The sequence below is a fragment of the Gymnoscopelus microlampas genome (assembly GCF_963454915.1).
Source record: "Gymnoscopelus microlampas genome assembly, chromosome: 15".
NCBI classification, from domain to species: domain Eukaryota; kingdom Metazoa; phylum Chordata; class Actinopteri; order Myctophiformes; family Myctophidae; genus Gymnoscopelus; species Gymnoscopelus microlampas.
This window is the reverse complement of record NC_139952.1, coordinates 39,615,808-39,633,307: the sequence shown is the minus strand read 5'-3', so window position 1 is coordinate 39,633,307 and position 17,500 is coordinate 39,615,808. Positions and strand designations below refer to the sequence as shown.

Here is a 17,500-nt window from a genome sequence, read left to right as displayed (position 1 = left end):
AACATGACTATATATGGGCGTGTCGGGTCTGTTTATGGTTATGTCTGAGTTAGAGTGGCATGGCCGTGGTCCTGCCTATAAATGGGCGTATAGGGTTTGTTTATGGTTATGAGTCAGAGTGACTTGGCCATGGTCCAACCGCCCGCCCTCCCATTAGCAAATTTTAATATAGGATATCATCTCCCTTTCCCAAGAAAAGTTAGGACGTCGGAAGGGGCATGTACTAGCCTTTACAGACCGGTAAGGGTCCACTTGGACGGATGGTGGGCCCCGGGCCCGACTTTGACAACCAGTGAATTAATCACAGCACTGAAACTGACCCTGGCATAAACTCAATTAAAACTCCTTCTAGCTCTCTGTTGTCCACAGCCAGCGTGCCCTAACACAGTATTTGTGCCATTTGAAGAACGAGAGAATGAATGAAATGCAGGGAGAGGGAGGGAGGAAAGAGGGCAGCTAAAAATAAACAGAACAACCTCAATAGAAACGAACGTGGGAGGGTCTACAGTCAGAACGGTAATGAAAAGGAATGCTTGGTATTCGATTAGGTGCTGTCTGTGTGTGTGTGTGTGTGTGTGTGTGTGTGTGTGTGTGTGTGTGTGTGAGAGAGAGAGTTTAATTTATTTAGAGTTGCCAATTACTTTCTCCCAGTTCAGTCAGGAAAACCCATGAATTGAATTAAAGTATTTTTTAATGAATATAAAATGAGCAATACATTTATTTGGTTTGGCGATGAATGGGATCTGCTTTTAGGTCGCTCTGAGGGAGAGCACACATCTCCCCTACCGATAGGAGGCCTTCCAAATACCCTCCCCAAAGTACATGAAAGTAGATCCAAAACAACAGGTGGTAGCTGAGGAGGGTGAGCAGCGATGATAAGCAACAGCACCAGGGACAGCAGGCAAGGGTTCAAGTTTCAAGGTTGGGGGGCTTAAAGGGATAGTTCACCCCCAAAATGACTTTTTTTGTCACCCCATGGAGACTTGAATGAATGAATATATTTTTTGTTTTTGTCGCATTCCTAAGCCAATCATTTGATGACCGGCAGCGGTTCCGGTAAGAGACACAAAGAGTCTGTTAATACAACATTAACATTAAAATAATTATGCAAAAATAAATGTCCTGGTATTTATTGTATCTAAAATATACAAATAATGGGCCGCGAAGGCTCTAGAAAAGGTTGAGGACCACCGGCTTAACGTTTCTGGCATTTGTTTAGTTTTTACCAGTTTTTTTTTCTGATTGTCTGGGGGAGAGCGGCAGTAGCACAGCCAGTGTAACGCCCGGGATTTGAACCCCGGTCTCCCGCCTGGAAAGCCAACATTTTATTCACTAGCCTAAAGGGAAATTCCCCCTTGGCCCCACGAGGGAGATATTAGGCTTTTGGTCATCAGGCAGTGGCTCTGAGCCACTACTGCTACACCAGCAGTAAAGCAGCAAGCAAAGGAATGAGCAATGCAAACTTCCCCGTAAAAAAAATGGGCACTCTCTTATAGGGTTGTCCGATATTGGCTTTTTTACCGATAACCGATATACCGATATTGTCCAACTCTTAATTACCGATACCGATATCAACCGATACCGATATATGCGGGGATTATTGTGATTAGGGTAAGCTCAAATTTCATATCACACACACCATATACAGTAAGAACTCCTGTAACTTATTTATAAAGCAAAAAAAAAAAATCTTTTTCAAAAACCGATACTGATATTTTCCCGATATCAATTGTTATGCTAATATCGGCCGATAATATCGGGAGGCCGATAATATAGGACATCCCTACTCTCTTATTTAATCCATTAACCCATTGAGACCTGAAGCCAATTCTACATGTCTCCTAAATCTCAACGGTTTTCTGAAAAACGTATGTTTCTATATCAGTGGTGCTCAATCTTTTTCATGTCAAGGACCCCCAAAATTATATGTATTTGGCCACGGATCCCCATCTCAAAATATCTTGTTCCAGGGACCCCCAGAAACAAAGATTTGAGTTAAAAATGTTCACTTTAAAAATATAAATATTCAAAGATTTGCACATATTTTCACTATTTTTCAAAAATAGCAGATCTACAAGCTCATATCGCGGCACTCGGTGCCGAGCTATGAGCTTGTATATCTGCTATTTTTGAATGAGCTTGTATATATATATATGGGTTAAGACCGGGAACGCATCTCTGTCATTTTAGATTTCTTTGGCTATTAAAAAATATCAGATATACAAGCTCATAGCGTGGCACCGAGTGCTGCGCTATGAACTGCACTGAGTTCCCTGACTGAACTGCTTCCACGCTCCATGTGCTGTCTACGCACAACGCTCATTTACGCCAATTCCCGAATCTTGTCACTGCTGCCCTATACTGGCTCACCTACAAGTGAGGAGCCAAAACAGGGAGGATGTAGCACCTCCACCCTATACTCTTCACCGTTCAACACCCCCCCCCATTACCCCACTGACAGGCGCGCCTCAGCTCGTAGGAGGTGCTGGTGCAGCAACAAAGATTAAGGCGATAGTGCATGCACATCCAATCTCACCCAGGTGCTAGACAAACAGAGATATAACAGAAAAGGAATTATGTCTGCTCCACTTGCTTATTCCTTCAAACATTGAAGCAATATTGCGGACTTTATTCCTTTTCAGTTGCAGCAGCAAAGATTGCACGGCGTGCAAACACAGGCAATCGTGCTCAAACCCCTACTCTTACCTAAGCATGTGTGTGTGTGTGTGTGTGTGTGTGTGTGTGTGTGTGTGTGTGTGTGTGTGTGTGTGTGTGTGTGTGTGTGTTTGTGTGTACAGTACCTTGTATGCGTCCACCACCAGCTCGATGAGGTTGGGTGCCTGGAAGAGGCCCAGTTTGCCCAGATAGGAACCTGGGAGGAAGTCCACCAAGCCCTGCATAGAGGAGAGGGACACAATTGCTATTAGTGAAACCGCTAGGGCAAAAAAAGTGCTCCGATTTAGTGCTCAGTAGCGTCCATTTGGTTCCATTTGCACACTCTCTGAGTTACAGATCCGTAAAGTTCCATTTGGTTCGTATCCTAACTATCAATAGTTTGGCTGGGGACCACTCGGAACCCCCCCAAAGGACCCCTGGAGGACCCTGGACGCCACCTTGAGAACCTGTGCTGTATCAGCGTCAGGGGTGGGGGGGATTAATTCAGCATGAGATTATTTTTATAATGTTCTGCATAGCTTCTTTGATTTTAATTATTATAATCCTTTAATGTATTCGTTTTCATGTGTTTTCTTTTTTTCTTTCTTTTTTCTCCCAATTTATGGACTAGATCATTTATGAAAAAAACGTAAAAAGATGAAACATGGAGATACAAGGTTTCTGCCCAATTTGCAGGTAATTGTTTGAGCGCAAATTTGAGAGCACATACGCCTGGGTGTGTTTGTTTGTATTAGTGTGTGTGTGTGTGCGTGTGTGTGTGTGTGTGTGTGTGTGTGTGTGTGTGTGTGTGTGCGTGTGTGTGTGTGTGTGTGTGTGTGTGTGTGTGTGTGTGTGTGTGTGTGTGTGTGTGTGTGTGCGCTTGCGTGTGTATGTATGTTCGAAAGAATGTCTCAGATATTTGATACTTGGGGTATTTGATTATGTGTGTGTGTATGTGTCCCATGCACCACAGGTTTGTTTATTTGCACTAAGTGTGTGCGTGCGTGTGTGTGTGGGTGTGTGTGATTACCTCATACCACTGATACTGCTGGTTCTCCACAGCGAAGACAGAGTAAATGTGATTTTCCAATAGCTTGTCAGCCAGCTGGCCCATACTGGGGTGGTCCTGACACACACACACACACACACACACACACACACACACACACACACACACACACACACACACACACACACACACACACACACACACACACACACACACACACACACACACACACACACACACACACACACACACACACACACACACACACACACACACACACACGTTATGGGAGGGTGGGAGAGTGAGTAAGAGACACACAAAGCAAGAGAATATGTCATTCTGCCACAATGTGAAAACATACTCTACTCCAGACCAGGGGTTCCCAAAACTTTCAGCTGGATACATTTGGTGTCTCCCCATAACTCATACTTTTAAAAATGCATTATGAAGCCCTATTTTAAAAGAAATGACAATACACACAACACGTCGCAAAGTGACACGTTGAACTTGTAGATTGACTATTTTCAGCAAAGAGATTTGGTGTAGAGGGGGAAACACGGGAGGGGAACAATATAGACCTCTGGGGTACCCCGGTTTAATCAATTAAAGGGATAGGCACTTTTTTCCTATCGATTAGTCACCCCATGGAGACTTGAAATCATGGATATCTTTTTGTTTTTGTCGCATTCCTAAGCCAATAATTTGATAACCGGCAGCGGTTCCGGTAGGAGACACAAAGAGTCTCCTTTGTCTCTCCTACCGGAACCTCTGCTCATCAAATTATTGGCTTAAGAATGTGCCAAAAACTCTTAGTCTCCATGGGGTGACTAATCGATAGGAAAAAAGTATTTTTGGGGTGAACTATCCCTTTAAATGGTTGAAACATTAACACAAATGTTAAACATTTGGGTCTTTTTCTTTCTCTTTCATGATAACATGGGCATATTATGTAACGTTCAGATAGCGAGTTGGTTTACTCCAACAGCACTGGAGCGACGCAAACGCATTTTAAGATCGAAACATTAAACATTCAGTGATGCTGCTAGCGGCGGGAGATGATATCAGTTCAATCCTCCTACTGCTTCACAGCGAACATCAGTGCAGGCTTTCACTTTGAAACAGTGTGACAAAACTCTGTAAGAAAGCGTGGCCAAGGTTGATCGTCAAAATGATCACCGTCATGGATGTGCAGCCAGCACAGCCTCCTACTGTGGACCATGAGGCGAGGGCTTCACAAAGCTGTGTTTACAGTATAGATAACACTTAGTTGACAAGACTCCACCAGGGGTCTATACTTGGTCCGCTCCTTTTTTCCCTCTACACCAAATCTCTGCGCCAAACATAGCCGAACTACAAGCGCAAAGCGCATCGTGTTGCATGTATCGTGAGCTACATTTTTGCTAAACGTTTGTCCTGGTATAGAGCGTGCCAACGCGGCGTCACCACGGGGGGCGTTGGCATTGGGCGTGGCATTGGGCAATGTTAAGTCAACCTGGTTTTTACCCCTCAAAGATGTCCGCCGCTACCAAAAGACACTTGTTGACGCCCCTTTCAGGAATTTTGGCACGCTCTATAGGGCCGCTATAGGTTTCAAGTAGTTAAGGTAGTGAATGACCCCACAAATTCTTGCCACACACACACACACACACACACACACACGCACGCCATGCTCTCACCATGGTGGTGCTCTCTGTGTACACGTTGTTGTCCAGGTGACAGAGGCCATCGTGGGGGGTGACGATGCCCGCCAGCCTGCTGTCCAGAGCCAGGTGGGACGGCTGGTCTGTCATCAGCAGCAGCAGGCGCTTAGCCTCCGCACGCCAGCCCACCGCACTCTGAGGAACACACACACACACACACACACACGCACACACACACACACACACATTAACAACACTAACAATTTATTCATGTCCACATAAAGGAGAGCATACTAGGACACAAATTAAAAAGGTACAAGGTCACATTCACAAAATCATGGCATATGTCTTCACAACCCTATCGCCAGAGGAAACGTTGTCATTGAACGTTTCTCCAGCTACGTTTTTGGGATTCAAAACGTTATTAAGATTCTGCAAAACATACAGTGAGAAAGGTTTCTCTGAACCAGCCTGGTCTTCATGACACAATAAACATATCACTCCAATAAGCATATCATGCCAATAATAGCAGAGACAGCACAGTACTTTGCCAGCCTTTTTGCCTCTTTTTTGCGCATCCCAAATTGTTGAAACCCTCTAACAACCAGTCTGTGGGTACACACCACACACACATGCACGCACATGCACACACACACACACACACACACACACACACACACACACACGCAAACGCACACGCACACGCACACAGACAAATAAATGATCATCAGTCAACGCGCAGGTTGTTTGAAAGAAAAGCAAACACAAAGATTCACACAAGTTCAGCAGAAGGGTGCTGATTTATTAGACATAATCCCATTAACAAAAAAATGTGCCTTGATGTTAAAATGAATGCTGTAGGCCACTATTTGTACTGTACACAGAAATTGAGTGAATAGCCTTGCTGATGAATGAATGTATAACCCAAATTGCTTCCATTTTCTGCCAATAAAGCCTTGGCACGTCTAGTCAGGGTTTAACAATGCGTCCATCCACGCATATTTTAGCATTTGATCAAAGTTGCCCCCAGTAGTTTGAAATGATGTCACCCAGCAGCTATGGGGCGTCTCGCTCATCATTCTAGGACCACCTCAGCCCACAGCAGGGGGGCTTTTCTTTAATGCCTTAAATGTGTACATTGTACGGAGCCGATGAGCAACAGCATCCACTGCAGAAATGCCTGAAATGCAGTCACAGCATTCCTGTCTCTGTGTGTGAGTTTTCCAGGTTAGTCAGACGTGGAGCGTGAGATTAGTCGTGTGTGGTAGTGTGTTTTTGTGTGTGTGTGTGTGTGTGTGTGTGTGTGTGTGTGTGTGTGTGTGTGTGTGTGTGTGTGTGTGTGTGTGTGTGTGTGCATGTGCGGCTGTGTGTGTGCACGTATGTGTGTGTATAAGGAAACACAGCGGTCCTGTGAGAACAGTCCAGGCTGATGAAGAAGTTATTTTGGGAGTGCATGACCACACGGTGGTCTCCCTCTCTTAGCTGCTTACACAGTGGCTCCCCCAAGAGCTTTGACTCATAACCCCCCACTGGGGACCATATAAGCAAGTGTCTGTGTGTGGGTCTATTGAAAGCAAATACCCATGCTATGGCATCAGACTCCTGAGTGTTCCCGTGCATGTGTAAAGGAGAAAATACGTGCATTATGACAAAAGATTTTGTGTGTGTGTCTGCGGTGTGTGTGTTTGTGTGTCCCGGCATAGAAGAAATAACCGCTCTATGACATCAGATTGTGGACTGTGTGTGTGTGTGTGTGTGTGTGTGTGTGTGTGTGTGTGTGTGTGTGTGTGTGTGTGTGTGTGTGTCATACCCCAGGGATGGAATCACTGTGTAATGCGATCCACAGTGGTGCTACCCTGTGTTGAATCAGCGTGCCACCACTATTATTCTCCCCGGGCTGAATGTCTCTAATAGTGACAGGATATTTAACAGCAACCAGTCAGAGACGACTCACTTTGAATTCTGTCCTCACTTTGAACGGGGCATTTTTTGTTGAAAATGGATGTTCTTTTTCTGCCTTCATTGATAGTACACATTAGAGAGAGACAGGAAACAGGGAGGGACACAGGGAATGACACAGAGCAGAGGTCATCGGGACTCAAACTTGCGACTTGCTGTCAGGCTGCATTAGGGCCTATATATGTGGTATGCGCCTTAACCTCTAGGCCAGCAGTGCCGCGAAAACAATTTTTCTTTTGTCGCCAAGCTGTCGGCCAAAGAAATAAACGAGTACCAAAATGAGATTGTTTACAGTATACGGCCGTTCTGCCTGCATGCAAGGGTTTATCATTAACATCTTCAGTAGCCTCCCTATTCTGGGGTTGAACATTAGGCGCAAATAGCCGATGTACAAGCTCAAAACGCGTCTCAAAGCAACGCAATGTGAGCTTGTAGAACGGTTATTTTCAACAAACATATTTAGTGTAGAGGGGGAAATTCGGGGGCCATGTATAGACCCGGGACTCAACTAAGTATGTAGGATTTTACCACATAAACCGTAGAGTCACTTCACTATTTCTGGGACGAACATTACTCGACGCGTCCCGCCCCGTCGCAACATGTTGTAAGCTTGTAGATCAGCAATTTTTCCGATAAAGACATTTGGTGTAGAGGGAAATCCTCCTATAGAGCCCTGGGGCACCCCGGTCAACTAAGTATATAGGGTTTTAAGTGGTTAAGTGGTTAATTTAATTGAAAATGAATTGACTCAAAAGACCTCATTGTCTGAAATGAATTCTGTCCCTTTCCTTGTGTGCGCGCCAAAGATGGATTTAGAAAGATACGGCATCCCAATTGTATAGCAACTAGAGGCAAAATAGTACACAAATGGCATGCAAATGGTCTCCTAAATGGGCACCGTCTTGACGGCAGATCTCACAAAAGTCCTATGTTTACTGGTGCTAGATCTCGCGAGAGTGTGTTGCTGGGACAGAGATAATAAAAGTAGATTTTATCCTGATTTGTCTATCTGAAAAAGCTGTTTAAGTGTCAAAATGTTTGGAAAAGTGTGTGGCTTGTGACGATCGGGTCCAATATTTAGTCCAGTTACCATGGGGCTAAAGAATGGTTCAGAAGCTGTGCTCGTTCACTCCCACCCAATTCCGGTCTCCTAAAAAAGGTGACCACTTACTTGGCATGTATTTCTATTTTTGTTGTCTTGGACACGTTCACACGTTCACACGCACACGCACACAAACACACACACACACACACACACACACACACACACACACACACACACACACACACACACACACACACACACACACACACACACACACACACACATACACACACACACCTGGCAGACGGCAGCCTGCAGCATGGCGTCCAGCCCTCCCTCAGGTGTGTCCATGTTCCCGGAGATGCGTTGGCGCTTGACGACCCGCGTGAACTCTGTGACGTTGTCCGTCAGGCTGAGGACGTGATGGAAGCCGTGGGCCGGACGACAGCGGATCTCATAGTCACTGCAGAGAGACAGACAGACAGGAAGGAGGAGAGAGACAGGCAGGTAGGAGGAGAAAGACAGACAGACAGACAGACAGGGAGGGAGGGAGGGAGGGAGGGAGGGAGGGGGAGGAGAGAGACAGACAGCATGGATTAAAACTAAATAAATGTTTGTATGACCAAGTCCTAATGTGCGATTTGTGAAACCTTATGAAAGGAGCCCCCCCCCACACTGATTCCTAGACAATTAACACAATTTGTAAAATGATGATGTTTTAGTAATAAAATTCCTGCTGTTCTACATACTGCCAACCAGGTGAAGATATCACCGTTAAGATTTTATGGAAGATGCTTCTGAACATATTGCTAGTTTGACCACTTCAAATGCTCTAATCTTATAATAGCCGAAAATAGCTCTCAATGCGTTGCAGACGCATTGACAGCTTGTAGATAGGCTATTTTCGCTGCGCAGCATGCAGACATGCTGGCTTCAATGGAATCCAAATGACTGAAATCAGTCGTGGCGACGGAGAACTTTAATCCATGCAGACAGACAGGGAGGGAGGGAGGAGGAGAGAGACAAGAGAGAAAATCTAATGCCTGATTTATACTTGTCTGTGCATCGTGTCACCACACACCGCATTGTGAGCTTGTAGACTGGGTGTTTTCGATAAGTACGTTATAAGTATAAATGAGGCTTCAGATGAAGAGCTCTGACAGAAAAGTTATGAGGAGCTTAAGGGACCCACAAATCTGTGAGAACACAATCCTGGGGCTGTCTTTACTAATCTGCTGTCTGTGTTCCAGAGTGATTTAGGCGGGCGGAGTGATTCATCAGTGGAGATCTGGCCCACCTGGATTTCCTTTCATATAAGAGGCTGCAGGGCCGGTCTCACACTCTCTCTCTCTCTTTGTTTTTGTTTACTATGCTTTTCACACACACACACACACACACACACACACACACACACACACACACACACACACACACACACACACACACTACATATTACACTCATCCATACACTGCATACACCACTGACTTACATATATAAGTATTGTGTCCTGTTGCCTTTTGTTTGTTTGTTAGTGTAATGCTTTTTAATGAATAAAACATAATTTTGTCCAATCTGTGTGGTAGAGTATGTTAATACAATATAACTTTTACAATTGAGGTGGTTGTATTTTGTCTCCCTGCTCTTCTATTGAGGCATTTAGATCGTGTCAAAGGTCATGTCTCACCTAGACACGGGATCTGAGTGATAAGTCAATATCTACAACCTTCTGCTATACTGAGTTGAACTTCAGGCAAAATAACAACACTGTGGCCACTGCCATTGTGAGCATTTGCACGGAAACCAAGTTCAAATACGGGGTAGAAGAAGAAAGTTACATAGAGCAGCTTTAATGAAATCATTGGAAATGTTAATGTTTGTGTGAGCTTCTTCCTTTGTAACAAACAGAGCCATTTGTAACTGTTAGCAGCCCAAAAAACTCCTGTTGTGCCTGTTTTTGCAAACTCAACATCTTAACAATGTTCCCCCCCATGACTCGTGGACGAGTCGGAGCCAGTTATCTCGAGGTGACTCAGCGGAAGTCCCCCGTCAACCACCCGAAAACAACAATGTGCTTTGAACTTTAGAGTGACTCAGAATCGGTGCGCATGAATGTGCCTATTTCAGAATATCTTACAGGTTCTCTCAGCAGCAATTCAAACAGATTTCTTCAGACGGCGAAGGAAAAAATGTGCGAGGGCCAGACATTGGGTAAAAAAAGGGGAAAGCTGGGCCACCAATGGCCTAGTGGTCAAGGCGCATATAATAAAAGCCTGGAGATCGAGGCTAAGGCGCATATCACATATCGTCTCTGTCGGGTGGAAACCTCATATGTCCAAAACTGTTACTTTTCAGGATTCAAATACAAAAATATCAAAAGTAGCAGGTCCACAAGCTCAAAACACGTCGCCTCGCGCCGTGTTTAAAGCTTGTGGACCTGCTACTTTTGATGCTTTTGTGTGAAGCTACAGTATGATCAAGTATGGCATTAATTCACGAAAAAAATAAATATGGAGATAAGAGGTTTATGCCCGACAGCAACGATATAGGCTCTAGTGCAGCCTGACAGCGAGTTGTGGGTTCGATTCCTGAGCCTGATGACCTTTTTTGCTGCATGTCACTCCACGGCTGTCGCTCTCCCTGTTTCTGTTCTACTATCCAATTTTTTGAAAGGGGGTTTCCCCCCCCCTGTTGTTGAATATGGTCTGAGGATGGTGGCTCTAAAGCAGCTTCGTTTTCCCTCCAGATGGTCTATGAAACACTTGAATAGCTGCCTTCACTTATCTCTTCTGGCAGAGAGCCAAGTATGACAAAAATGTTTTTTGGGCTTTTGCTATATACGTCCATTATTATGTAGAGCACAGCAGTGGCTCTCAGCTAGTTTCACACTTGGACACAAATTCATATTAAAACGCAACACCAGATATTCCTCAAATAAAAGCCTAATTTGCCTATGACCCTGTCAACAACACCGTCTCAACCGCACATCACGTCACATAACACGTCCCTTAATGTCATGCAACATCACATTACCTCACGTCTACTAATCTGATCTCGTCCCATCTCATTTCATCATCTAATGTCATGTAATCTAATTTCATGTCACTTAATTTCTCATATGATCTCATCTCATCTCATCTAATGTCATAATAATAATTGTTGTCTTTATTTTCCCCTCAGGGATATTCATCTTCACAGTCTGTTCCAACAGAACAGCATACCAATGACAATACATGAAGTCCCCAAAATACACAAAAAACATCCCATCAGCGAGGCCGTTTATTTAATGCCGCTATGGCTGAAGGGACAAAACTGCTACTAAAATGAACTTTTTCCCATTTCAAAGTTTACTTTATCTTCGTCCAGATGGCATGAGTCTGAAGTGACGATGTAGGGGATGATCAGAGTCATTTGCTATAGAGAGTATTAGGCGGGTGCAAATATGGTTTGACCCCAAAAAAATTGGAACAAAAGGTTTCTCAATGGTTTATTGTAGTATCAGGTGTACTTAATAACATATCAAAAGTCTACCAAAATCTGATCATTAGAAATGTCAAATTTCCAAGATGGCCGCCACCAGTTCCTTAAAAGACCATTACTCCTTCATTATTTGCCCTACACAAGTAATTATGGTGCCTAACCCCATGTTTTGGTGATCTAGGAATCCAATTAGCATATATACATTATAGTCAAGTGATTATAAGTACAATTAAATATTGAAGCAATTGGTTATAAGCATATTTAACAATGTAATTGGACATTTCTCCCTTTTTTACACACCATAATGCCCAGGATTGGTGAATTCATCACCTATACATGTAATTCACATTCTGTTGAAGCTTTCAAAATTTCTTTGGATACCAATAAGGAATAAATTAATTATTACTGGGTGGTAGGTACTGTGACATTTTGTAAAAAACATGGCTGCCAAGTGATAGACTGGGAATATTACACAAATCTTGGAAGAAATTCCTTACCGAGAAATGTCTTCACCAATTTGTTTGTAAATGTGTCTGGTTCCCAAACTGGGGGTCCCCCAAATGATTTTGGGGGGTCCCCAGCTGGTTAGCTTAATGTGCAACATTGTTTTCTCACTCAACAGTAAACAAACCAACATGCAGTATAAGTGTATACAGGGTATCTGCACATTTATAAAGTTACAATGTAATTACTCTTAAGACTATATTATCTATATATATATATTATCTCAAATATTAGGTAAGAAAGAGGCAAACATTGTGAAAAAAGCCGATGTACAAGCTCACAACGCTACACTCTGTAGGAAAAAAATGGCCACTTGTGGGCCTAGAGAGGGTGTGCAAGTCAGTACAGAGCTATCACAACATGTATCTAGTGTCTTCTACTGGGTGTCTAGACAGGGGTGGTGGAGGAGTGTGGCGTGGATAAGGTTCAGATTTGCTTGTCACAGACATCTCCTTATTCCTGTGAGTAGTTGTGTGAGGTTTTAGAGCAAAATTAATTTCACATGTCTTTATTTTATGATTGGTACTGCTGGCAATAAGCTTGAACCTTGATCTTTTTTCTGGATAATTGTAACAGCAAGAAGGTACGTATAGGGGACAGCCCATGACGCCCTGGGCTCCAGTCTCCCCATAGAATCCCAATCTAACCGACCTCCACGCCCATAAGGGGCTGTGTCCCTGCTGCTATCCAACAAACAAGCATTGCTTTCGGCATACACCAATTGTTTGTTCTGGAGCTGTTCTGGAGAGGATGCTCTGAGCCATAATGTTAAGTCACTGGGGCCCCTGGGAATATTAATGGTCAGACACCACCAACTCCAGTGAGCCAGTCCGACATAGACACCCTTATCTGCCTGACACACAGTCATGCACCACCACGTGGAGGTCTTACAACCACCACTATGGGGGGGGGGGGGGGGGTCGTTTGCATCCCAAATGCTAATTTGCTTTTGGAGGAGCTGAGAACGAGGAGAGCGCAGGCTCCCTAAGCCACTTGGAGTGAGATCTGGCAAAGAAGTTTATCTTTCATGTATCGTTTGCAGAACTGTCTTTGTTGAAATGGCGTATCATTTCTGTTGGAGGTTTTGCACATCGGACATGGGGGAGATCAGAAGCTCAGGGTCTCCTTGGCTCCTAACTTTGCTCTTCTGTGCTCCAAGTGCCCAGGGAGCAACCCAGTAACCCCCATGCTCCCCTCTTCCTACCTGAGGGGAACCCTAGGCCCACTAAACTCTAGACCAGACCCACCCCGCATACTCCCCTCTGTCTAGGCACCCAGTTCTGACAGCTCTACACTAACCTCCATAACCACCCCATCCCTCTCTTTGCACACACACACTGATTGCCTTCCTAATGTGTTAAAAGGTTCTATAAACATCTATTCAATGTTTTTCAAAATCGTGTGTCTACAAGATGACACTGCGCTTGTCCACGAGAAAAATAAATATTCTCGTGTATGTAGGGGAGGAGTTATGAAGTTCCTGTGGGGTGGGTAAGGGGGGGGGGGGGGGGGGTGCAGAGAGATTGGTTCAAAATGCAAGAAATTGTTTTTGGGTGGGATGTATAGTCAAAGATGAATTTAGTTTGGGCGATATTGAAAACAATACTATATTGCAACTGACAATATTCTCTGCCACCACCTTCTGCAAATTGTGACTATTAGTTGTGTTGTGTTTTGAGGATAGCTTGAAGCCTTGTTCCAGTAAAACATAAATATAAGTTGTTGGACATTTATTATATAATTATTTAAGTTAACTTGAAACAGGTGACCATTTTAGAGGGTATTAAGGGGAGTCTCAAACAAAATATAGGATTTCACAATTATCTAATTGTATTTCTGAAATTTGGACAAGTCCAATAGATTCCCAAGCCCCAAAAACATGGGTTTAGACACAAAAAGTACTTGTCTAGGATAAATAATGAAGGAATTAAGCTATTTTAACGTTTTTTTGCCCATCTTGGACGCCATCTTGAAAATAACACCTTAAAAGTGGTCAGACTTTGGTAGACTTTTAGTATGTTATTCAGGACACCACATACTACAAAAAACAGTTGAGAAACCTTTTGTTCCAATTTTTTTGGGTAAGGTGCTTTTTTTTCATATATGCACCCGCCTATATGCACCTGCGTCACGTTTCCACCGGGACACACCCCCTCATCTAGAAACAAAACATTGAGCAGCATCGAGCATTGGAGTTTGGAAGCACTCGTTGGAAATCACTCAACAGTCCTGCGTACCACCTGTTTCTAGATTGCACATAATGCAATCTCCTGCACAGAATATATTGACAGAAAGTAGCTCCTAACATGTCTACGGTGGATTTTTATGAAACAAAAACATTGCAGATAGCAAGAGGCTAAGAGCTTTCTGTACAGCTGGCATGTTGGTGAGTTTATCGTTGTTTAATACGATCAGATAGGACTTTTCTGTTTGGATGTATGGGCTGTCAAGGCCAGAAAGCAGTTTTTGGCCACTCAGTAGGCGTTTCCGCATAACTTCCGGGTGCGATGATGTCACGCGGATAGCCTCTATTGTGAGTGCTAAACGTGTGATGGCTTTATTGTTCATAACAGAAAGTGTTGGTGTGGGAAGTCATGCCATGGCATGCAATACAATGCCATGCCATGCCATGCCATGCCATGCCATGTCATGTCATGTCATGTCATGACGGTGTGAGTTACCTGCAGGGGTTGCTGATCTTGGAGGGGTGGACGTTGATGTAGGGCGAGACGGGTTTGTCCACGAAGGAGCCGAAACCGAGACGCAGGTCTGACGAGTGCTCTGTCATGCGATGGGACAGAGCCACGCCCACTGTCCTCAGCTGAACAGAGGAGAGGAGAGGAGAGGAGAGGAGAGGAGAGGAGAGGAGAGGAGAGGAGAGTTTTCATGAAAACCTGCATGGAGTGGCAGCTTCGGGACTTGGATGCTTTTTGCTTGCAAGCCATCAGTAAATTCATGGACTAAGGAAAAATAAAATCTCACGACTGAAAATAAAATCCACCCTAGCGCTGTTTCCTACCCAGCTAGGACAATATAAAGCTGTTCCATGGTGGGGGGTGGGTGTATGAACAAGTACCTTGTCCAGGTTGTCCTGCATAGATGCAGATACATCCACCAGGTAGTACAGGTCTACAGGATACCACTCCAACTGCTGCACTGCCACTATGAAACTGGCCTCTGAGCCTACACAAACACACACACGTGCGCACACGCACGCACACGCACACGCGCACACGCACACGCACACGCACACACACACACACACACACACACACACACACACACACACACACACACACACAGAGAAACGCATACGGATTTGTAACAGAGAGGACCTCTGTTACAAATATTGCACATGTATTTTAACCCTGAATTGACTTAATTGCACAGCATATTGGCACTTTAGTAATTTGCACAGCATATTTTGCAAAGTCATTATTTTATTGTTGAATACATTGATTTGTTCCCTGATGACTGAGATGGCCACTCAGCCAACGAGTTCCACCTGGGGAGAAAGTGTTGACAATCATGATGGGCAAGTGTAATGTGTGTTATAGGTGCAATGGAGACTCGGTGCAATATGGTTGAGGTGCAATGTAAGTTTTATTGTTGAGGTCTGATTGAATGCCTAACAATTGCCTATGTGTTTCAGCAAGATTGGGCTGGACCATATTAGGATAGCTGGGGGGGGGTTATGATGTGCTGGTGTGAGTGGGAAATGATGTTGTAGTATGAAGAAGGAATTATTGAATAACCTGTGTAGTTAATGAGACTTGTAATACTTGTGTTTTAAGGTTCATGTATTTATTGTATGTTTAGTTAGGTATTTATTATATGTTTTAGAAACACCCCTATGACTGGTGCAGTCAAATGGTTTAGTCCATGCTCATTAGTGCCAGCTGGCTATAAAAGGCTGCTGCCATTTCACCAGACGAGAGTATTGAGAGCTGAGGGTGAGAAGCCAAATGCTATCAGGTCTGGATGTTTCTCCTAAATGTCTGTCATGTTTTGTAAATAAATACACCTTCGGGTTACACCCTACAAGTGCCTCTGTACTGATTCCAGCCGCTAAGACGGTCCTCTTCACAATTGGTGTCAGAAGTGGGATCCACGTCACAGTACAGAGGCCAGATCAAGTGGGGGTAATGAAGGAAGGTCGGCAGGAGCCACAAGAGAAGGAAGCAGCCAGAGACCCGCAGAACGATGGGAAGGCATCTTGTTGGAAGCAGCAACGCAGAAGAGAGGGCATGCGACAACACCTCCAGCAGCTCCAGCAGCTCCACCTGCGGGTCGGCGACATGGGAGGCGGCTCGGAACGTGAGCAGGAGCAGCGTCGAGAAGGAGATGAGGAGACCATGGTGGGGAGTGGTGCCAGACTCCAGAGGGAGCCATCTTTTCACCGGGAACCCAGGCTGCCACTATCTCCACATGAGGACACTGACGAGTTGGTGAGCGCCTTTGAGCCAGTTGCCATGTATGGTATGCCGTCATCACAGATGAGGGGGCAGTTGCCTTGTTCCCCTGCTCACCGGTAGCATGAAGTGCTGAAGATTTTTAATGGACATGAAGGCCTGAACTACAAGTAAATGAACTACAAGCAAATTAACTACAACAAAGTGATGAACTACAATGTGCGACGAGTCCCCCATAGCTTTGAGGAGGGGGGTAATTATTCATATTTATATGAGTGCCCTCCTCTATTGGCCTGAGGGGAGGAATGGTGTGACTGTGTGTCCCTGAGCCTGTTCCAAGTACCCGGAGGATTGAGGGGCTTGGAGAGGAGGGAGGTAATGTAACAGAGAGGACCTCTGTTACAAATATTGCACATGTATTTTAACCCTGAATTGACTTAATTGCACAGCATATTGGCACTTTAGTAATTTGCACAGCATATTTTGCAAAGTCATTATTTTATTGTTGAATACATTGATTTGTTCCCTGATGACTGAGATGGCCACTCAGCCAACGAGTTCCACCTGGGGAGAAAGTGTTGACAATCATGATGGGCAAGTGTAATGTGTGTTATAGGTGCAATGGAGACTCGGTGCAATATGGTTGAGGTGCAATGTAAGTTTTATTGTTGAGGTCTGATTGAATGCCTAACAATTGCCTATGTGTTTCAGCAAGATTGGGCTGGACCATATTAGGATAGCTGGGGGGGGTTATGATGTGCTGGTGTGAGTGGGAAATGATGTTGTAGTATGAAGAAG

The 17,500-nt window shown here is 44.4% G+C and overlaps 2 protein-coding genes across 2 annotated transcripts in view; both read right to left on the bottom strand.

The window, feature by feature from the left end:
• The window catches only part of klhl7 (kelch-like family member 7), a 399,517-nt gene that overhangs the window by 322,251 nt on the left and 59,766 nt on the right, over positions 1–17,500 (bottom strand). The gene's annotated exons all lie outside the window — the stretch shown is intronic.
• Positions 1–17,500, bottom strand: part of itgb8 (integrin, beta 8) — a 46,647-nt gene that overhangs the window by 15,520 nt on the left and 13,627 nt on the right. Inside the window, exons 4-9 of the mRNA XM_084081508.1 lie at positions 15,367–15,473; positions 14,972–15,111; positions 8,606–8,771; positions 5,341–5,499; positions 3,686–3,781; positions 2,802–2,894 (exon numbers count right to left, since the gene is read on the bottom strand). Coding sequence (XP_083937634.1) covers positions 2,802–2,894; positions 3,686–3,781; positions 5,341–5,499; positions 8,606–8,771; positions 14,972–15,111; positions 15,367–15,473 — 761 coding nt within the window. The remainder of the gene's footprint in view (positions 1–2,801; positions 2,895–3,685; positions 3,782–5,340; positions 5,500–8,605; positions 8,772–14,971; positions 15,112–15,366; positions 15,474–17,500) is intronic.